At 41.6% G+C, this 23,228-nt stretch overlaps 1 protein-coding gene and 1 long non-coding RNA gene across 2 annotated transcripts; both read left to right on the top strand.

Moving 5' to 3' along the window:
• Positions 1-49: 49 nt before the first annotated feature.
• LOC140470827 (histone H2A-like) lies at positions 50-666 on the top strand. The gene has a single exon (XM_072566809.1). The coding sequence runs from the start codon at positions 50-52 to the stop codon at positions 488-490; it is 441 nt and encodes a 146-aa protein (XP_072422910.1). The 3' UTR covers positions 491-666.
• A 6,243-nt stretch (positions 667-6,909) lies between these two features.
• Positions 6,910-22,883, top strand: LOC140470964 (uncharacterized). Its single transcript, XR_011956813.1, has 4 exons — positions 6,910-7,115; positions 7,875-7,956; positions 14,528-14,603; positions 22,675-22,883. It is a non-coding gene; the product is annotated as an uncharacterized lncRNA (long non-coding RNA).
• Positions 22,884-23,228: the final 345 nt, after the last annotated feature.

Raw genomic sequence — 23,228 nt, 5'->3', positions numbered from 1 at the left:
ATCAGAAACGGCCGCCCCACCATCCCTCCCGAAGGTATAAAAGACCGCAATGTGGGCGGAGTGTAGCATTCTCTCTCAAAGTGTTTGTGAGATTGTGGTCATGTCTGGAAGAGGAAAGGGCGGTGGGAAAGGTCGCGCCAAGGCGAAGTCTCGGTCGTCCCGGGCTGGCCTGCAGTTCCCGGTGGGCCGTGTTCACAGGCTCCTGAGAAAGGGTAACTATGCTGAGCGTGTGGGTGCCGGAGCGCCGGTCTATCTGGCTGCGGTGCTGGAGTATCTGACGGCTGAAATCCTGGAGCTGGCCGGCAACGCGGCCCGGGACAACAAGAAGACCCGCATCATCCCCAGGCACCTACAGCTGGCCGTGCGCAACGACGAGGAGCTCAACAAGTTGCTGGGAGGGGTGACCATCGCTCAGGGCGGGGTGCTGCCTAATATCCAGGCCGTGCTGCTGCCCAAGAAAACCGCCGCTGGGGGAGCCGCTAAAAAGTGAAGAGACTATTCTTGAATGTGACAACCCAAAGGCTCTTTTAAGAGCCGCTCACAGCATCTGTGAAAGGAGCTGAACACTCCCGTCTGTCTGATTGAATTACCTTCCTTTAACTGATATCGGTTTGTACGATACTGTACTGTTACTGTGTGTGATCTAATAAACTTTTCCTTGTGGCCGTTCACCGTTTGAGCCGTAGCACAAGGAGTGTGAAAAGTTTATCATGGAATATTGATACCACGCAATCTTAACAGTGCTCGGAGTACATTATTTTTATTGCTTGTAGGTTTCTGTGGTCCCGTGACTTTAATTATTGTCTGATAAATGATTCACTCAGTCCCTATACTTCCCGCCCACAGGCAGTTTCACGTTATCTTGAATTGTATTTGGGAAGAGCTGAATTGCCCCAGTGGCGCGAGTAAGTTTATAACGAATGGTCGCTGACCCTCCGTGTTTTATTTCCGAACGAGTTCCTGTGTAGGGCTCTGTCCCTCGCCGTAGACAGATGATAATGGAGGTAATCGTCATTTTTCAGCTTCTTCCAGTTGCTGTTTAATATGGGACCAATTCGGGAGCTACCCGCCCCTGTGGGGTATGACCCTGATTTTGATCTCTGGCAAACAGAAGTGAGTCAACATTAGTGTGGTGCTGGAAAAACACAGCAGGTCAGGCAGCATCCGAGGAGCAGGAAAATCGACGTTTTGGGCAAAAGGAAAGGCTTTTGCCTGAAACATCGTTTTTCCTGCTTCTCAGATGTTGCCTGAATTGCTGTACGTTTCAAGCACCTCTCTAATCTCCAGCATCTGCAATACCCACCTCTGCCAAACAGAATTGCCCTATCTTTGAATTCCACGGTTAGATTCATTTTACAGTTAAATGTCCATACACTGAGGGTGTTGTTTGATTGCACAGTGCTCTGAGTGAGACTTTCTGCTGTAGTTTCGAAGCTTTCAAAATGAACGGAGATCAAACCAGAACACCTGTCTCACTGCAAGGGTCAGTCAAATAGCACAGAAACAGATCCTCCAAAATCTTAACAATGATATACTTATCTAAATGTCTTTTCAACATTGTGACTGTGTCCATATGCATCACCCCCTTTCGAAGTTAATTCCACACAATCTATGCAGTTTAAAAAAAAACTTACATTTTTAAAGTAAAAGGAAAAAGATTTTAAAAGTATCTCATCATCTTGCAGTCTCTTACCACAGAAAAAGACACATACTATTCTCCTTACCTTTAGCCTTCATGATTGTCAAAACTCTATCACCCATCAAGATCTTAGGCTCCAGAGAACAGAAGTCCCAGCCTAATATAATGGAATCTTCCATTTCCATCAACACCCTAGTAAACTTTTTCTGAACCCTTTCCAGCTCAATAGTATACTTTTGATAACAGGGTGATCAGAACTTAATATGATAATCCAGAAGAGGACTCATCAACATCCTATGCAACCTCAATACGACCTTTCAACTCCTGTACTCAAAGGTCTGAGCAATGAAGGCAAACATGCTAGATGTTTTCTTCACCACATTGTCTGCATGTGAAGCAAACTTCAAAAATATGCAGCTGGCCAACTCGGTCTCTCTGTTCAACAGCACGACCCAAGGCCCTGCTTATAATTGTATACGTCCTACCCTTGTTTATTTTGTAAATATGCAATGCCTCAATAACTCCATCTGCCATTCCTCACGTCATTGACTGATTTAATCAAGATTTGTTTCTGATCTGAGAGACCCGTCACTGTCCACTATATATTTTGATGTCATCTGCAAAATTACTAACCATGCCTTCTGTATTTTCATCTAAATTATTTACAGAAAAAACAAACAAAAGTGGACTCAGCACCGATTGGGGTGGAACATCATTGGTAACTTGCATCCAGTCTAATAAGCAATTGTCCACCTCCTCTCCATCTCCTGCTGTTATGCCAATTTTATATTCATATGGCACAGTCAATCTGAATCCCAGGCACACTCAACCTGAATCCCATTTAATCTAACCTTGCTATTTAGTCTACCATGCAGAAACTTGTAAAAGGCTTACCAAACTTCAAGTCAATAACGTTTACCAATGTGCCCTCAATCTTCTTGGATACTCCCTCTACAATCTCAATCAACTTTGGGAAATATAATTTCCTTCTACAAAACAGTCCTGACAATTCATAATTATTTCTTGCCCTCTCCTTCCCAAACCACACATTTGAATCCAATCTTTCAGAATCACCTCCAACAATGTACCCATCACACAAGTCAGACTCACAGGTCTATAATTCCCAGGCTTCTCCTTACATCCCATCTTAAAATAATGGCAAAATATTACCCAATGTCCGATCATCCAGCACATCACCATAGTTACAGATGATACAAATATTTCTGCAAGGGGCACCACAATATCCTCCTTTATTCACACAATGTCCTGGGATACACGAGATCAGGAATCTGAGGTTATCCAACTTTGTTTTCAAAGACCTCCAGCATTTCCTCTTCTGTAATGTGAACTCTTTTCAAAACATCAATATTCATTTTACTTCATTTGCCTGCTTCCCAGTAAAAACTGATGTGAAATTTCATTTTCTGCCTCTTGCATCTTCTGAAATTCAAACAGAACTGCAGAGGTGAACTGGATCTGCTGGTAACAAAATGGCCCATGTCTGCTCCCACAAAATGGCTGACAAATGTCTCCCCTTGGTACATTGTCATTAATGGCTGTGAGTAATCTATTTTGTCCAGGGCAAATGAGGGTACTTCTGAAAACTTACTAACTTTCACACACAGGCATAAATGTTTTGGTTCCATGTATCTCTTCTGGAAGTCTTTGAAAACAGATCTAAGACTAACTAACCATAACAGAAAGCATTCTTACAAATCTTATAGCAACTAGTTAAAACTAAATGTATTTTTAACACACATAATTAGGACAATGGGAAATATAAGAGGAAAAACAGAATTTCATAAAGAAAGCACATGCGATACAATGAATAACAGAATTCAAACTGACTCACAGATAAAGCCAGCCTAAGACGCCTGAAGCAATTAACTTTGGAATGTGAATGAGGAGGATGCATAGAAAGATGGCACAGATGAGTGATTATAGTGTCTGTTCAATACCATGAGGTCATGGGAAGCTGAGGCCTGTTAAAGGAATGCCTGCCATTGATTCGGTGTCTTATAGGATTGAGTTTACGAAGTATGAGGGTGATCAAAATGATCAGGTTGTATGCGATTGTTATCAGCAAATTTTGTAAAATACTGCTTTACGTTATAAATTCAGAATGTGTCATGATCTCCCTTCAGGGCTGATCTCTGGAGAGGATCCTTTGTCCCTGCTTTAACTGGGTTTTGCATGAATAAACCTCCACTTGCCTGAGCTCTGCCTGCCTGCTGAGTTTGCATTCCCTTTCGGGGGAAAAGGCTCTGATTACAACAACAACTACCTCTTCGATCTTTAAGGTGCCCTACTCTCTTTAGCTCCCTCCTTGTTAACTTGCTTTGAATGATCTTGTAGAATCTCATTGAATTATGCTTAACCTTTTCTGCCAAAACTATCTGGTATCCCCCTCTTTGATTTCCTAATCTTCCTTTCAAGAATGCCCTTACTATTTGCACAATGTTCAATAGATGCTTTTCACCCCAGTTGTCTATGTCTATGTTTGTGATTTATTTGTACTTGCAAATAAAACATTGACTTTGCTGCTCCTCTGATGTTGTGCTTTTCCAGTTTCATTTTTATCAACTCTGACTGACCTTACGAAAAACTTTACATTTATCCACGTTAGATTGCTTTTGCTCATTGACTCAACACAGTCACAATGCATTTTCTTTCACAGCTCACCATCCGACTTAGTTTTATGTCATCTGTCAGTCTGGAAATATTACATTTAGTTTCCCCTTCTAAATCATTGTGACTATATTGTGAAGAGTAGGATTCTAATCATGATTCTTGCCATGACTCCTAGTCATTACCTGCCATCGAAAAAATGATCCATTTATTCCCTCTACATGTTTTCTTTCAGCCAACCAGTTTTTAAAATCCATCTCAACACCATGTTCTTTATTTTGTTTTATGTGAGATTTTGTCAAAAGAAACATCCAAATGACACCATCTGTTTATCACCTCTACTCCAGCAGATTTGCCAAGCTGAGAACATAGAACATTATGATACAGGAACAGGCATTTCGAATCCATGCTGACTTTGTTTGGTCCCAATCTTTTTTTTCCCACAGACATTCTGCAAGTATTTTTTTCCTGCAGGCTGAGTGGCCTATAATTCCCAGATTATCTCTACCTTGCTTTTCAAATAGATTGGTCACATTAGCTAACTCACAATCTGAGGAAAATATTGCAATGTCTATGGAATCTTGGAACATGACCATTCTCTATTTCTGTGACCACTATGTTAAGTACTCTGGGATGTGGATGACCAGGCTTTGCTATTTCCCAGCTTGAATCTTATCCATTGTCCCAGCACAATTTTCCAAACAATACTTATTTGTTTCAGTTTTTCCCTCTTACTGAACTCTGTATTCCCCAACATTCCTGGTGCATCATTTGTGTCATTCTTTGTGATCAGCGAACAACAGTTACATATTTGAATGGATAGCTATTTTTGCTCCCTAATATGGACTGCCTCTTTTTGATCATAAGAGACCTGTCTTTGTGGTCATCAACCCATGTTTTTTTCCATTTCCCCTTTACACATTTATCAATACTTTAACAGTTAGTTTATTTTTCAAAACATCTGCAAGCTTGCTCCAGTCCTTATTTTCTCTTTCTTAATCAATGTCTTTTATCTCATCGTTTGCTGAATTCTAAATTGTGGCGAAATTGAGGACTGCAGATGTTGGAGATCAGAGTCAAGATTAGAGTGGTGCTGGAAAAGCGCAGCAGGTCAGGCAGCATCCGAGAAGCAGGAAAATTGACATTTCGGGCAAAAGCCTTTCATCAGGAATGAGGCTGGGAGTCTCCTGGGTGGAGAGATAAATGGGAGTGGGGTGGGGCTGGGGAGAAGGTAGTTAAGAGTTTAATAGATGGATGGACGTGCGGATGAAGGTGATAGGTCAGAGAGGAGGGTGGAGTGGATAGATGTGAAGGGAGATTGGCAGGTAGGACAGGTCATGAGGATGGTGCTGAGCTGGCAGGTTGGAACTGGTGTAAGTTGGGGGGAGGGGAAATGTGGAAACTGGTGAAGTCCACGAAGTTGATTCTAAGCTTACTGTGAATCCTCTTGTAAAGATGCTACCTTGAAGAAGTTCTCCCCCTCTCTCTACAAAGATCTCAGTGAGTTTCTCTCTCACTGCAACCCCCAGGTCATCTCCTCTGCCCTGAATTCTAAATTGTTCCCAGGCTTTATGTATGTCTGTTTATTTTCTTCCCAATTTGTATGCCTATTCTTGGGATGAAATATTATCTCACAGAACCCTAAAGTTTTGTTAAGTTTACAAAAGTAATAATTTGTAAATTGTAAAACTTTCCAAACTCAGGGTAACCTCCATCAGAAAAGTTAAATGTAGTTGATGTAGGGAGACATCACCTTGATAGAGGGCAAGTTTCTCTCTAAGCCACACACCATAATCACTTGAAAATAGATCCCATTTCCTTCACTGTCACTTGATCAAGAACCTGGAATTCCCTGCTCATGGCATTGTGGGCAGGACATGGACAACAGCTGTTCCAGAAGGTGGCTCACCACCGCCTGCTCAAAGGGGACTAAAGGCGAAGCTCAGCCAGCGACGTCTACGTCCCCAGAGTGAATAACCAAAAACACCTGGGGTCTCTCGTTGTGCCATACAATACATTACAAGGTTTCTGTCTGCAGCATACCTGACACTAACATCTGTTGTCCACGATACACTAAATCGAGGCCCAGAGACGTTATTGCACACCCCTGCTCCAGGTTTGATTTTTTGCACACGCCTCCTGAACCAGAAACAGGGACTAACACTGTGATGCAAGACTCTCTCCAACAGTTACATTCTGCCTTAGTAAGAGTGTTCCACTTATTTCATTTGTGTTACCATTTTCCACTTATGCTCCTTTCTTAAGGGAATTAATATTTGTGGATGAGGGTCAGCAGGATTAAATACCACAGTTAACATAAGATCAGACGTGATGTTATTGAATAGGGGATTACAGGGCATGGGCCGAGTGGCCTCCAGTTTCTCCGCCCCCTGATCAGATTGTGAGAGAGCCGGAGGGAGGAGTTATTAACATGACCCGGGGATGAGCACCATTGGAACTTCATAAAGGGACAATGTCCCAGCTTGAAACCTTCTCTGCCCTTTCCCCTACAGCCCCAGTTCCTTTGGTCAAACTGGGAGAAAATGGAATCGGGGAAATGACCAATCGATGTTGTTTCTGGGAATCATTGGGAAAAGTGGCGCGTGCGCGATGCAGTCCCTCCTCCAGTGCTGACTGTTCCTGACGAAAGGAGCGCATGCGTGAGGCCCTCCCCCAGCGCTGCCATTGAGGAGCATTTACTCAGTGAGTGCAAGAGGTTTGTTTGAAACAGACCGCAATGGAGAGATCAGCGCCCAGGGAAGGGAGGGAACAGCAGGCTCCTTCCAACAGCACATCGGGATGGGAGTCTGGGACACAGAGGGGGCTCCGAGACCGGGATTGATTCGGGGTGAGTTCAGGGAGAACCGGGGGCTGTTTGTAAGAGGCCGAGCGGAGCAGGAACTGGTCCCGGAACTTGGAGTGAGCGGGCTGGGGGGAAGAGAGAGGCCTTTCTCGGGCTGTGTGTGGGCCTGCTGAGGGGGACAGAGTGGGAAGAAGCTGCTGTGGGACATTCTTGTGGTTCTTAATCCCCTCAACAGTGATGGGAATTCATTGCTGGCTTCTGTTTATTGCGAATAGACGTTGAATTGTTGGGAAATAAAGAGAATGATCTAAATGTGATCAAAGTGCCTGTTGTTCATTAGATTAGATTACTTAGTGTGGAAACAGGCCCTTCGGCCCAACAAGTCCACACCGAACCGCCACCCACCCAGACCCATTCCCTTATATTTACCCCTTCACCATGGCCAATTCATCTAACCTGCACATTTTTGGATTGTGGGAGGAAATCCACGCAGACACGGGGAGAATGTGCAAACTCCACACAGAGAGTCGCCTGAGGCGGGAATTGAACCCGGGTCTTTGGTGCTGTGTGGCAGCAGTGTGCCACCCACAGTTCTTCCTTCAACAGTTATTGTTTTATTTTTGGAGCTGAATATTGAACTGTGTAATCATTCGAAAACAGAAAAAGATTGGGAGCAGATCAGTTTTGCTTCGTAATCAGTCCTTGCTTTGTTTAAAAACAGATGTATCATGATCATGACCTGAATGTTGTGTTGATCAGTTGATGTCTTTCTACTTAGAAATGATATCTATTTTCTTCCTCCAGGCAAATGTTTGATGGGCCAAGATGATGTAATATTTCCTCAGTACAAAGCCAAGTATGACCATCTGCTTCTACCAAACAACAGGTATGTTACAGTTGTCAGAATGGATTGAGTCAGACACGCATTGAGCTCAATTTCCAGAAGTATGCATTCAATCCAAGAATGATGAAATATTTTTAACTGATGAAATATTTTTAAAAATTTCTCTTTATACTCAATGCTCAAAAGCTCAGTTCCAATAAATTCCTATGCATAGCTAATTATCATTTGCAACATAAGAAGAGGGATAGGTTGTATCCTCATATGAAATATACATTCAGGAATTACATTAGTCCACATATAGTAAAGGCAATTTTAAAGTTACAATCAAGGTGAACAAACAAGTCATGCTGTCACATTGTTACAACAGGAATAGATGAAGAAGATATTGAGTTCAGATGCAGAAGGAAACTTTGATATTTTCAGTAACTGAGAAAGTCAAAATTACATTTTTGATAAATCATTAGATTAGATTACTTACAGTGTGAAAACAGGCCCTTCGGCCCAACAAGTCCACACTGACCCGCCGAAGCGCACCCACCCAGACCCATTCCCCGACAGCTAACACTACGGGCAATTTAGCATGGCCAATTCACCTGACCTGCACATTTGTTTTTTGGACTGTGGGAGGAAACCGGAGCACCCGGAGGAAACCCACGCAGATACGGGGAGAAAATGCAAACTCCACACAGTCAATCGCCTGAGGCGAGAATTGAATCCGGGTCTCTGGCGCTGTGAGGCAGCAGTGCTAACCACTGTGCCATCGTGCCACCCACAACCACTGTGCCACCGTGCTGCCCACCTGGAAAAGACATACAATTAAACTATGTAAATTCCAAATGAATCTCTGGGCCAAAGCCTGATGTCGAGAGAGTTCTCATCATGTGTGTACACAGCCACAACCACCCCCATATGTGTGCTTGCACACACGCACACACCATTCTATCTCTGAGTTACTGACTGATTTACAATAGTTGCAAATTCGTACACCATCCTGAAATACAAATTACTACATCTAACAGTGATGAAGATCCATGTACACTGCAACTAGCAGAAAACATTGCATCAAACTGCTTTCTACTCTCAGATCTCAAGTCAAAGATTTGACAGGACAGAATATATCTATTCAAATTATTAAATCTGCACTGATCAAAAAGAGTCTATAACAACACAGTTGATTGAAAGGGATAAGAATTGTTAAGTCAATGAGTATTCCATTTCCATAGATCTTTCATGGGAGCAGAGAAGTTGACATCCCCATCTGTGTCATAACGCCATTCTCCATTGCATCATTTTTAGGAGTTTTATTTCAGTCCAGGAAGAACGTTTTTCTTGTTCTGTGTGTCTTTCAAAATTTATTTCAAGAAATCTATGAAGAACCCTGCATTCATCTTGACTATTTCTTCCTTAAACTACAAAAAAAAATCAAGGAATCAGGATATGGTTTTATCAATGAGTCAATGGAATCAGATCATTACTATTTAAAACAGTGCAGAAGGAAAGAAAAAGCTAGAATTGATAGGTTTGTCAAGCTGCTCCTTTATTTTAATGACCAAGAGTTGCTTGTTCAGTAAATTGAATTTGACTGTTTAAATATTCTTCACTAATAGTGGAAAATAAAAGATCTTTTGTTTTCCCCTGCCCTACCAGAGAGCAACAACAATACTGCTAATGGTTTGCACCAGATCCTGTCCAGATTGGTAAATAAAATAGAATTGGCCGATTCTCTTTTCTGCACAAGGGGCATTGTCTTCAGTCAGCTGCAATGCAGTTGAAATGTTCACTTAGTTGCAAATTGATTCGGTTAATACTGATCATTAATTCATTGGTAAAATGTGTCACAATGCAAAAAGTGATAGCATCCTGAAAACCAGACCTTGATATCCCCAGTGTTCCTGGTTAGACTCTGCACTATAGGAATTACAAAAGTCTATTGCTTTTCTCCCCTTGATTCTGAAGAAAAGCTTTTCTGCTGTAATGTGTTGCATGTTCACTTGTCCATGAATCCTATAGGCTCTAAAACTAAAGAATATAGGCTTTTATTTTCCACTATTAGTGAAGAATATTTAAACAGTCAAATTCAATTTACTGAACAAGCAACTCTTGATCATTAAAATAAAGGAGCAGCTTGGCAAACCTTTCAATTCTAGCTTTTTCTTTCCTTCTGCACTGTTTTAAATAGTAATGATCTGATTCCATTGACTCATCCAATTACATGTACAAGGGTAAATATTAGCAGATATAGAATCACATCCACTTTCACTGACAGAAGCTGACTCCAGTGGAAATGGATAAAACCTCATTTGTGTCAAATAGCAGAAGTTTAAATAATTTTTAAAAAGTGACATGTTTCAATTTAGATGACACTCAACCACTGTGAAATACGATAAACACACTTTATCCACACTCACATTCAAAGGGAAAAAAGAATAAAATTTAGGCCCAGGTATTTGCTTCAGAAACTGAAAGGGAGAGAATTATAATATATATATATATATATGTGTGTGTAATATATATATATATATATATATTTATATATACACACACACACACACACACACTTACATACACAACTAAACTAACACATTCACTTAGCAAACACTGGCAGATACAGTCTGGTTAATACATTTACACATTTATAAATAAGATGCTGACAGATACAGATTCATAACTCCATCCTGAGGTACCCAGAGCAGAATATAACAGGGACAGATTGGTCAATCGTACACATGTGCACATGGCAGGACATCTCCGAGGAAGACTGATAACTACATTCTCATCATCAAAATTTATTAGAACAGATTAATAACACTCCGTTTCAACTCACATACGTTGACATGTACAGTTTGATAATGACACTCCTGTTTACAGCACAGAAACTGATAGGTAGAAATTAATAACAAAAATTGCTGGAAAATCCACAGGTTTGGCAGCATTGGTGGAGGGAAATCAGACTTAATATTTGAGGTCTAGTGACCCCTCCTCAGAACTGACTGTGTGCATTTTCCTCGCTACCATTTGGTCTTCTCTATGCTGGGGCAAGTTTAGATTTGGGTGTCCACTGCAGAACACCTACATTCTGTCCAGAAAAAAATGTCCCTCAGCTTCTAGTTGTATGCCACTTCAACACACCACCTAGTTCCCTGGCCAACATCTCTTTCTCAGGCTTGCTGCAGTGATCCAGCAAAGTTCAGTGCAAGCTGGAAGAACAGCACCTCATTTTCTGCTTGGGAACTCGACAGCCTTCTGGACTCAATATTGAATTCTACATCTTTAGAGCTAGAGCTCTCCAGTATCATTACCCAAAACCCCTCACACCACGCAGTGTTATCATTGGGTCTTCTATTGTACACCAAAACTCACTAACAGTCTCTATTAATATCTATTATCATCCGCATCTGACTGTGATCCACTAATTTATCTGTCCAACTGTTCTTCCCTCTCTTTGGATTCTATATCTATCCACCATTTACTCCCTTACCCTTCAACACGCCTTATCTTCTGCAGAAAGTCTAATATTTTCCTGACTACCATCTCTTCACAGGAAGGGTTACTAGCCTGGAAATTTTAACTCTGATTTCTGTCCACAGACTCCATCCGACCTGCTGAGATTTTCCAGCAATTTGTTTTAGTTTCTGATTTCCAGCATCTACAGTTCATTTGGTTTTCATTTAGCAATTAATAACTACATTTTCATATTCACAGAGCAGAAGCTATCAGAGGAAATTGATAACCACATTCACATGCTCACAAAAGAAATTCTGTCATGCAAACATTGATAAAAGCTCTCACATTTACATTACAGAGCCTGACAGGGAAGGGTTCTTATCTAAACAAAACATTCATGAAGCAAAAACTGAAAGGGACTATTAAAAAGTAAATTCTCATACTCACATAGCAGAACCTGGCAGACTTAGATTGACAATTACCCAAACACATTCAGGATTGAGTACAGTCGTTGGGAGGTCACCTTGTAGCTGTACATGACATTGGTTAGGCCACTGTTGGAATATTGCATGCAATTCTGGTCTCCATCCTATAGGAATGATATTGAGAATCTTGAAAGGGTTCAGAAAAGATTTACAAGGATGTTGCCAGTTTTGGAGGGTTTGAGCTATTGGGAGAGGGTGAATAGGCTAGGGCTGTTTTCCCTGGAGCATCGGAGGCTGAGGGATGACATTATAGAGGTTTATAAAATCATGAGAGGCATGGATCGGATAAATAGACAAAGTCTTTTCCCTGGGCTGGGGGAGTCTAGAATGAGAGGGTATAGGTTTAGGGTGAGAGGGAAAAAAAATAGAAGAGACCTAAGGGGCACGTTTTCATGCAGAGGGTGGTACTTGTATGGAATGACCTGCTAGGACGAAGTGGTGGAGGCTAGTACAATTGCAGCATTTAAAAGGCATCGAGATAGGTATATGAATAGGAAGTATTTGGAGGGATATGGGCTGGGTGCTGCCAGGTGGGACTGGATTGGGTTGGGATATCTAGTTGGCATGGACAAGTTGGACCAAAGGGTCTGTTTCAGTGCTGTACATCTCTCTGACATTCACCAAGCTGATTTCCTCAGATGGCTAAGGGAATTCAGCATGTCCATAAAGACTCTTGCAAACTCTTATAGATGCACCACAGAAAGCATCCTATTTGGATGTGTCACAGCGTAGTATGGCTTCTGTTCTGCCCAAGACCATAAGAAACTACAGAGAGTTGTGACTTAGCCCAGTCCATCACTGAAAGCAGCCTTCCATCCAAAGGCTCCATTTCCACTTCCCCCTGTCTCGGGAAAGCAACCAACAACATGAAAGACACATCCAACCCCAGTTATACGCTCCTCCACCCTGGTCTGTCGGGTAGAAAATACAGAAGTTTGAATACACCATCCAACAGATTCAACAACTGCTTCTCAGCTACTATTAGACTTTTGAATGGATCTCTAAATTTTGATGCTATTCTCTGTCAGCACCTTTTCTGCAGCTTTAACACTGTATTCTGGATTCTGTTCTATTACCTTGATGGACTTTGGATGAAATGATCTGTAAGGTGCACAAAACAATACTTTTCAATTTATCTTAGGACATGTGATAACTATGATCAAATTAAATTAATAACTGCAGTCTTATGTTCATATTGCAGAATCTGAGGGGTACAGGCTGATAACTACAGTCACACAAACGGACAGGAAAAGATGAATCAATACACTCAAAACACTGGAATTACAGAGCCTGACGGGGAAAGATTGATCACTAAACTCTCACATTCACAAAGCAGAAGCTGATAGTAACAGATGAAAACTCAGCTCTCACATTCACATAGCAGGGATAGATTGTCAATTACATAAACATATTCACCAAGCAGAAACTGACAGCTGCAGATTGATAACTATATTTATGTATTCACGCAGCAGAGTCTGAAAGGTTCAGATTGAGTTACACTCACTTTGACAAAGAAGAAATTGACAGGTAGCGAATGATAACTGTACTCCCACATTCACATCGCTGAAACTGACCACGACAGTTTGATTAAAACACCAATATTCACAGCAGAAATCTGATGGGTACTGATCAATAACTGTATTCACATATTGACAAGAAATAATCCGACAGGGACAGGTTGGTATCGACTCTCTCAAATTGACATGGTGGAAACAGTTTGACAAAGACACTCTGGTGTCAAATAGCAAAACCTGACAGGTACTGTTTGATAACTGCATTCACACATTGGTATAGCTAAAGCAGACAAATAGAGATCAATATCTACATTCACACAGAAGAAACTGATGGGTACAATTGGATGACTGCACTTAATATTCATACAGCAAAAACTGACAGGTAGATACTGATAATGACACTCGCATTCTCATAGCTGATACTGACAGGTTCAGGTTGATAACTACACATACAGATACACAGTAGAAACTGTTCAGGACAGATTGGTATGCAAACTCACACATTCACAGGGCAGAAACTGATAGGTACATATTGATGACTAAACTCTCATGTGTCCATCAGTGAAACACATAGGGACTGATTTTATTTATATAAAATGTACTAACAACCAGTACCTGTAAGTTTATTCTATGTGGATCTATGAATTTAGTTATCAATCTATACCTGTCAGTTTATGCTGTGTGAATGTGAGAGTGTAGTTATTAATCTGTCCCTGTCAGTCTCTGCAGTGTCAAAATGTAAATATATTTACCATGGTGTGACAAGGACAGACTGATAACGGCATGCACTCACACATTTGCACAGCTTATACTGACAGATACAGGTTGACAGCAGTACTCCCACATTCACCTCGCTGGAACTGACCGGTATGGATTGATAAGGAAACTCTCAAATCCAGATACACACTTGTATTGGGTAGCCCTATTGTGGAGCTGTGGAGGTGTTGGTTTGTATCTGGTTCTCAGTGAATTGGTAAAGATATTTTTATTACAATCACCAGACAAAGAGCAGCTCAGGCCAAGAATAGAATCAGACCTGTGGTTCTATTGGACTTGCCGGTTTGAAAGAAAAACATCCAAATGATTATTAAATGAATGGTGCATTCAAAGGTTTGATACTGTCAAACGTAATGTTGATTTACAGGAGGTATCTCTTCTGTCTTCCTCCAGACAAATACTTGAAGGACCACGACACGTTCCCTCGGGGCAAAACCAAGTGTGATCAGTTTTTTATAACAAACAGCAGGTAGGTTATCATTGTCAGACTAAAGAACATCCTTTCCACAGTCACAGAGCAGTTTGAATTAGATGAACATTAAGCTCAATTTCCAGAAGGAACGTTTCAAACAAAGAGTCAAATATCACCAAGGAATTACAATTTTTTATCTCTCTCCATGCACATCACCCCATTTCCAATAAATCTTATTATTCACAGCCACATAGTCATAGATTTATACAGCACCAAAACAGATACTTCGGCTGGACTCATCCATGCCAACCAGATATCGTGAACTAATCCAGTCTCATTTGCCAGCACGTGGCCCATATCCCTCTAAACACTTCCTGCTCTTGTATCCATCCAAGTGCCTTTTAAATGGTGTAATTGTACCAGTCTCCACCAATTTCTCTATAGACTTGTATACCAAGGCCCCTTTGTTCCTCAGTACTCCCTAGGGACATACCCTTCATTGTGTAATTGTTTCCCCTATTAGACCTCCAAAAATGCATTATCTCACACTTATCAGGAATATCAGAGCCATTGTTCTGCCGGTGATACTCTCACTGTAGCCTGAGACTATCCCCCTCACTGTCGACAGGGCTGTCAATTTTCATGTCGAAGAAGAACGAACAGTACAGCACAGTCACATGCCCTTTGCCCTCCAAGCCTGCACCAACACATTTTGCGCTTGCACACTAAAATCTCATCTATAAATATAGTAATTATACATTCTACATTCACATCCAAGTCGTTAATGTACATAATGAACAGCAAGTGTCCCGGCACTGATCCCTGTGGGACACCGCTGGTCACAGGCTTCCAATCACAAACACAACCCATCACCATCACACTTTGCATCTTGCCTGCAAGCTAATTTCAGATCCAGTTTGCTTAAGACTCCAAGACCCAATCTTAGACCAGTCTTTTATTTGGGACTTTGTCAAAGGCTGTTGGGGTGGCCTGTACCTGCCAGAATAGAGTGGCCCATATCTGTTAACACAAACTGGCTGATAAGTGGAAAGTAGAATTAAACAGCAGGACATGAGAGACAATGGCAGAAACTAAGCACATCAACCTGTTCACAAACAGTAAGACATGATGATACCATTGAACAAGCCACTCAGAGGACAGTAAAAAGGACCCAGCCTGTTCCCATTCGAAACAGTTCTGACTAGCAGACCTAAGGTCTGATGAATGAGTAACTCCAGCCACATTAAATGAAAGGGAATTGTGCCAGTAAATGAACAGGCACCAGATCTTCGATACAGCCCATTAATCCCCTAAAACAACTGAGGGGGCAACAGCTAAAGTTATCTTATACTACTCAGTTTTGTAACTGTGTGACTTTACACATTTTAACTAACTTTATAAGAGAAATTAAAATTACTAATTTATAACAAGTAATGCACAATTACTGTTTTCTGTTTTTTTTCATGTATAATAAGGACTTTGGGGCATGTAAGAGGAACAATAGAATTTGATTAAAATTAAATACAATGAATAATAGCATTCAGGATGTCCCTCAAGATAAGCTAGACTGACAGAAACCCGAAGGAGTATAGCAAGTAACTCTGGAATATGAACAAATAGGAGACATATAAAAATCCCAAGGCTGAGCGATTACAGCATCTGCTAATCACCTTGAGATCATGTGAACCTGGAGCTGTCCAATGGATGCCCATCATTGATTAGGTGTCTCATAGGATAGGGTATGCAAAGTAAGAGGGAGGAACATATTAATCACGTTGTGTGTGATTATTTACAGAAAGTTACAAAAGATACTGCTTTTTTAAATTGTAAAAGCAGAGTGTGCCATGGATCTCTCTTCTGAGGCCCAGTCTCCGGGGAAGATCCTTTGGCCCTCTCCCTGCATTAACCAGTTTCCTCTTGAATAAACACCTACCACTTGCCTGAATCCTGCCTTGCTCCTGAGTCTTTCATCTCTGGTCAGGGATTATGCTCCTACAGAGGCCTTACTGTAGTCCATGTAAACTACAGCAACTGCACTACTCCCATCAGTATATTTCGTTGCCAGGACTGAACGGTTTGAGTTATGGGGAAAGGCCAAATAGGCTGTTGCTTTTTCCCCCGAACTGTCTGAGGCTGAGGTATGACCTTATTGAGGTTAATAAAATCATGAGTGACCTTAAGAGGGTGAATATGCAAGGTCTTTTTTCTAATGTTGGGGAGTCCAAAAGTAGAGGGCATAGGTTTAAGGTGAGAGTGAAAAAGTTTAAAAAGCACTGGTGGGGTTACTTTATCATTGCAGAGGGTGGTGCTTGTATGGAATGAGCTACCAGAGGAAGTGGAGGTGGTGGGTACAATTACAATCTTTTGTAGGCACCTGAATCGGTACATGAATAGGAAGAGTTTAGAGGGAGGCAGACCAAAAGCTGGCAAATGGGACTTGGTCAGATTAGGATCTCTGGTCAGCACTAACAACTTGGACTAAAGGACCTGTTTCTGTGCTGTACGACTGTATGACACTCTGAAGGCCAGACCTTGATACCACGACTCCCAGTTAGATTCCGCACAATAAGAATTGGAAAAGTGTATTGCTTTTCCCACCTTGACTTTTAAGAACAGCACAGACTTGTTTCTGTGGCAATGTGTTACAGTTTTACTTGTCTGTGAATCCTACAGATACAAACAATTACAGAAAATAAGATCTTTCCCATTCACTTCAGGAAACATGAACTGAGAACGCTGTCCTGTCCCACTCTTACTAACTGGCTGTCCACTTTACAGCAAACATTTAAACTGCTCAGTAACAGTGTAGGAGGACTGAAGCAGGGTCAAGTGAGTATGGGCATTCTCCCTGTGTCACAACTGTTCCTTTCAAAAATCTTTTTTATATATAAGATCAGTGTGAATACACAATGGAGAACAGCCTGAGTAGTCAACATTAAAGTTTAGTTTCTAAGGTCTTCACTAGACAACGTGGCTCTACTCTGTGGCAGCGTGTCTCATCTGAGCAGAGTTTTGAAGGACCAGTCCCATTGAATAGCACAGACTGACAGGTAGATAGTAATTCCCAAGTACTCAAGCCGCACAAGTGAATGGAAGAGCAGAGCAAATAGTTGCTGACTGTGCCAGGTGTTGTCATTATTCGTGGAATGAAGGGTGTGAAAAAAACTGATTTCTGGACGCAACAAAGAATGAGATAGTGCCAATACACAGTGTATAGAATAACTTGCAAAGCACAGAAATACTGTCAGGTTAGTAGGTCCACCAGCAAAAATAGAAAAATCATGCCCACAAGGGTCATATGGTTGGGAGAGCTAGCATTTCATTAATGAAGTTAAACAGGACAGGGTAAGAGTGAAATATGTCAGTGCCAGTGTACAAGTAAACGTCTAATCAAATTTAAATGCATGGTATCACATTGGTCAAAAAGTAAATTCCACTTGTTTATTCAGAAATACTGAACCCCCTATTGCATCTTCACTATGTAGTCCAGTTAAGTAGGGAAAGAAGTAAATAAACATTCAGATTAAGTATTCATCCAATTATCTCACCATGGTTTAAACTTGCTGTCTGACTCTATGACTGTATGTAATTCATGCATCAATTCTGTTTGTCCAAACTGGAAGAATTAGATAGCAGGCCAAGTGTCAGATTGAAACAAATATTGCAATTTAATTCATTTCCACAAAATGAAAACAGAACACATCTCTTACAAAATGACTGAATAAATACTTTGTTTTCAAGTGGTCAAAAGGGAAATCAAATATTGACATATAAAGGTACACACTCAGACAGATCCCCAGAACTTGTTGGATACAGAAAGAGAAAGCTCTCAAGTGATCTTGTTATAAACATGTGAACAATAATTTCAAAATGCACATTCAGAATATGACTTGCAATCATAAACCATACCATAGAATAAAAGTTGTGGAAATTGTCCAAACTGCTCTATACAGTCAGAGACTGACTGTATAAAAAGGCTCATTTTAATTTAAAGACTCTTGAGATCTTTCAAGAGTCACTGGAGTCAGGAAAGGTCCCAGACGATTGGAAGATGGCTGTAGTAACCCCCTTGTTCAAGAAAGGATCAAGGCAAAAGATGGAAAATTATAGGCCAATCAGCTTAACCTCGGTTGTTGGTAAAATTCTAGAATCCATCATTAAGGATGAGGTTTCTAAATTCTTGGAAGAGCAGAGTCTGATTAGAACAAGTCAACATGGATTTAGTAAAGGGAGGTCATGCCTGACAAACCTGTTGGAATTTTTTGAAGAGGTAACAAGTAGGTTAGACCAGGGGAACCCAGTGGATGTGGTCTATCTGGACTTTCAAAAGGCCTTTGATAAGGTGCCACACGGGAGACTGCTGAGCAAGGTGAGGGCCCATGGTGTTCGAGGTGAGCTGCTGGGATGGATTGAGGATTGGCTATCTAACAGAAGGCAGAGAGTTGGGATAAAAGGTTCTTTTTCAGAATGGCAGCCGGTGACGAGCGGTGTCCCGCAGGGTTCGGTGCTGGGGCCACAGCTGTTCGCATTATATATTAATGATTTGGATGAGGGAACCGGGGGCATTCTAGCGAAGTTTGCCGATGATACAAAGTTAGGTAGACAGGCAGGTAGTACTGAGGAAGTGGGGAGGCTACAGAAGGATCTAGACAGGTTGGGAGAGTGGTCCAGGAAATGGCTGATGGAATTTAACGTGAGCAAGTGCGAGGTCTTGCACTTTGGCAAAAAGAATATAGGAATGGACTACTTTCTAAATGGTGAGAAACTTAATAAAGCCAAAGCACAAAGGGATCTGGGAGTGCTAGTCGAGGATTCTCTAAAGGTAAACATGCAGGTTGAGTCTGTGATTAAGAAAGCGAATGCAATGTTGTCTCTTATCTCAAGAGGGTTGGAATATAAAAGCAGAGATGTACTACTAAGACTTTATAAAGCTCTGGTTAGGCCCCATTTGGAGTACTGTGTCCAGTTTTGGTCCCCACACCTCAGGAAGGACATACTGGCACTGGAACGTGTCCAGCGGAGATTCACACGGATGATCCCTGGAATGACAGGTCTAGCATATGAGGAACGGCTGAGGATACTGGGATTGTATTCGTTGGAGTTTAGAAGATTAAGGGGAGATCTAATAGAGACGTACAAAATAATACATGGCTTTGAAAAGGTGGATGCTAGAAAATTGTTTCTGTTAGGCGAGGAGACTAGGACCCGTGGACACAGCCCTAGAATTAGAGGGGGTCATTTCAGAACGGAAATGCGGAGACATTTCTTCAGCCAGAGAGTGGTGGGCCTGTGGAATTCATTGCCACGGAGTGCAGTGGAAGCCGGGACGCTAAATGTCTTCAAGGCCGAGATTGATAGGTTCTTGTTGTCTAGAGGAATTAAGGGCTACGGGGAGAATGCTGGCAAGTGGAGCTGAAATGCGCATCAGCCATGATTGAATGGCGGAGTGGACTCGATGGGCCGAATGGCCTTACTTCCACTCCTATGTCTTATGGTCTTATGGTCTTACATTGAATTTCTCCAGTGCGATAGAGGTCATTTGGCCCATCCCCCTGCAACAATTCTCTAAAGCAGATCTCACCCAGATGTAGACCCCACCAAATCCCCATAACTTCATATTTACCATAGATAACCCACTAATACTGCACTAATCCTTGAATAATACCATGGCTAATCCAGCAAACCTGCACATGTTTGGACCATGCAGAAAAACAAGAGCACCCAGAGGAAACCCATGGAGACACGGGCAGAATATGCAAACAGCACACAGATAATGAAGCATGGTTGGCTAAAAGCCTTTCATCAGTACAGATGAATAACAAAACCATACATTCACATAGCAGAAATTGACAGGGAAAGATTGACAACCGCACTCATGCATTCATGCCGCAGAAAGCAAAAGGTACATTTCAATACAGACCCCACATGTTCACTTGGCAGAAGATGGAAGGTATATTGATAACAATGTTCACATTTTAACAATGCTGAAATTGACACGGACAGATTGATAATTAAACAATCACTTTCACAGACACTGTGATACTTCCTCAGTTCGAAGCGAAGTGTGACCAGCTGCCTCGAGGAAACAGCAGGGATGTAGCCCATTGACATTTACACCAGTTTTGAAGATAGGTAAACTGAATCCTCATCCAAAATAGACATTCAGGAACAGCATTAAAATCTGCATTTAATAAGAACATTTTCAAAATTAAAATGAAGATAAACAAATAGATTATACTGTTACATAGTTTCAACAACCATCCGTGAGGTAGCTGCTAAGTACAGAGATGGAGGGAAACTGTGCTCATCCACAGTTTCTCTCTCTCCATTCTCAGTGCACATCACCCCCATTTCCAATCAGTGTTATTATTCACAGCCATCGCGTCATAGAGGTGTACAGCACGGAAACAGACCCTTCGGTCCAATTGTCTATGCCGATCAGATATCCTTACCCAATCTAGTCCCATTTCCCAGCACGTGGCCCCTATCCCTCTAAACCCTTCTTATTCACATACCCATTCAGGTGCCTTTTAAATGTTGTAGTTGTACCAGCCTCCATCACTTATCCATGCTGTTCATGATTTAATGAACCTCTATAAAGGTCCCTCTCCAGGGGAAACAGCTCCAGCCTATTCAGCTTAGATTAGTTTAGTTACAGTGTGGAAACAGGTCCTTCAGTCCAACAAGTCCACACCGACCCGCCGAAGCACAACCCACCCAGACCCATTCAGCTACATTTATCCCTTCGCCTAACACTATGGGCAATTTTAGTTTGGCCAATTCACCATGTTTGGACTGTGGGAGGAAACCTGAGCACCCAGAGGAAACTCACGCAGGCACAGGGAGAATGTGCAAACTCCACACAGTCAGTCGCTTGAGGCGGGAATTGAACCCAGGTCTCTCGCTGTGAGGCAGCAGCGCGAGCTACCGTGCTGCCCATTCTACCGCTAACTCAAATCCTCTAACCCAGATGAAGCACGTTTACATGGAGTTTATCTGTGACTGCGGACAGCATCAATCTTTTACTGAATAGTCATCACTGACGGAGATGACAATTAACTAATGTGATTTCCAAACAAAGTCTCACTCCTAAATGACCTCCTAGTGGTAGCTCATGCACTACTCACAACACCTCCCTCGAAAACCCACTGGCAATACAACTTCATAAACTTCTGCCCATTTCTCATCAGCCTGAATATGTGATGGTCTCCATTTCCTCATTAAGACATCATTTTTAAGATAATAATACGCAGGGATATATTCAGATTCTTTTTCTGTGTTGGCCTTTTGGTACAATTGCTTTAAATTTTCATCTCTCTGCTGTAACGTGCTTAATTTATCTCAGCTATGTCTTCCCAGTTTGTTTCAACCATCTAACCAAACAGGGTCTCTGCTAATTTCACTTCAACTTTCTTATCTGTACTCTTTGGTCTCTCCTGTTTCAACTGGTGACTTTGTCACCACACAATCAGGAAAAATCCCAGGATATATGTCCAGCAATAATTCAGTTGCCAGAGTTTTCACTGGCTGTTGTAGTTCAGTTCGCTGAGCTGGGAAATTGTGTTGCAGACATTTCATCCCCTGTCTAGGTGACATCCTCAGTGCTTGGGAACCTCCTGTGAAGTGCTTCTGTGATCTTTTCTCTGGCATTTATAGTGGTTTGAATCTGCCGCTTCCGGTTGTCAGTTCCAGCTGTCCGCTGCAGTGGCTGGTATATTGGGTCCAGGTCGATGTGCTTGATAACTCTCAACTCCAATCTGTGCCTGACTGTTTCTGGGATGTATTTTTGTAAACTGTATTTCACAGTCTTAACATGTCAGTATGCTACTGGTCTGCAACTCAAACCTTCTGAAGTGTACCTTGTTGCTTTACTCTGTCGGTGTCAATTTTGAAAGTACCAGGTACCACTTTGAACAGACTCGGGTATGCTTCACTATCCTCCACTCCCATACCCTATGAATATCAGCTTCTGCAAATTGAAGCTGAGTTTGTATTTATAACTGCAGCATTTTGATAAAGGATAATACTTTGTACATTGCAGATATTGTCAGTAACAATGTCACTGCTGATGTTACATTGTTTATGCCAGTTGCTAATCAATAATTGTATTATATGCCTCGGCAAACAGAACCACAACAACGAGCACCCAAGCTACAAATCTTCTCCCAAACTTTGAACACCTACGGGCGAGAGACGCTAAGACAAGCCAGGAAATAGGGAACCTGTGTCAACTGTCTAAGCGCCACATACGAACTCGGCAAACAGAACCACAACAGTTGCATTATATCTTTACAATTTATTGTTTTGCAAGTGACTCAGTCTTTCATTCTGTAACTGCCAGTTTGTTGTTTCTAATCTTATATTTACTCAGTTTCAGTCAATCACTGGCATGACAGAGAGCAAATATCTCAACATCTCTGTGAATATGACAGTTTCTGGTCTGTAAATGTGATTGATTAAACTATCACATTTACAGACCAGAAACTGTCATATTCACACAGTAGAAACCAACAGGTATAGGGTGATAACTTCATTCAAGTATGCACATAGCAGAATCTTACTGGGAGAGGGTGATACCTGTACTCACATATTCAAATAGCAGAAGCTTAGAGCTGCAGATTGATACATTGGCTCTCATTGTAAGTATGAAATGGTTGGGTATATTCTCGTTGGAGTTTTGAA

The sequence above is a fragment of the Chiloscyllium punctatum genome, chromosome 52 (genome assembly GCF_047496795.1).
Source record: "Chiloscyllium punctatum isolate Juve2018m chromosome 52, sChiPun1.3, whole genome shotgun sequence".
Taxonomy (NCBI): domain Eukaryota; kingdom Metazoa; phylum Chordata; class Chondrichthyes; order Orectolobiformes; family Hemiscylliidae; genus Chiloscyllium; species Chiloscyllium punctatum.
This window is presented reverse-complemented; position numbering and strand designations above follow the sequence as displayed.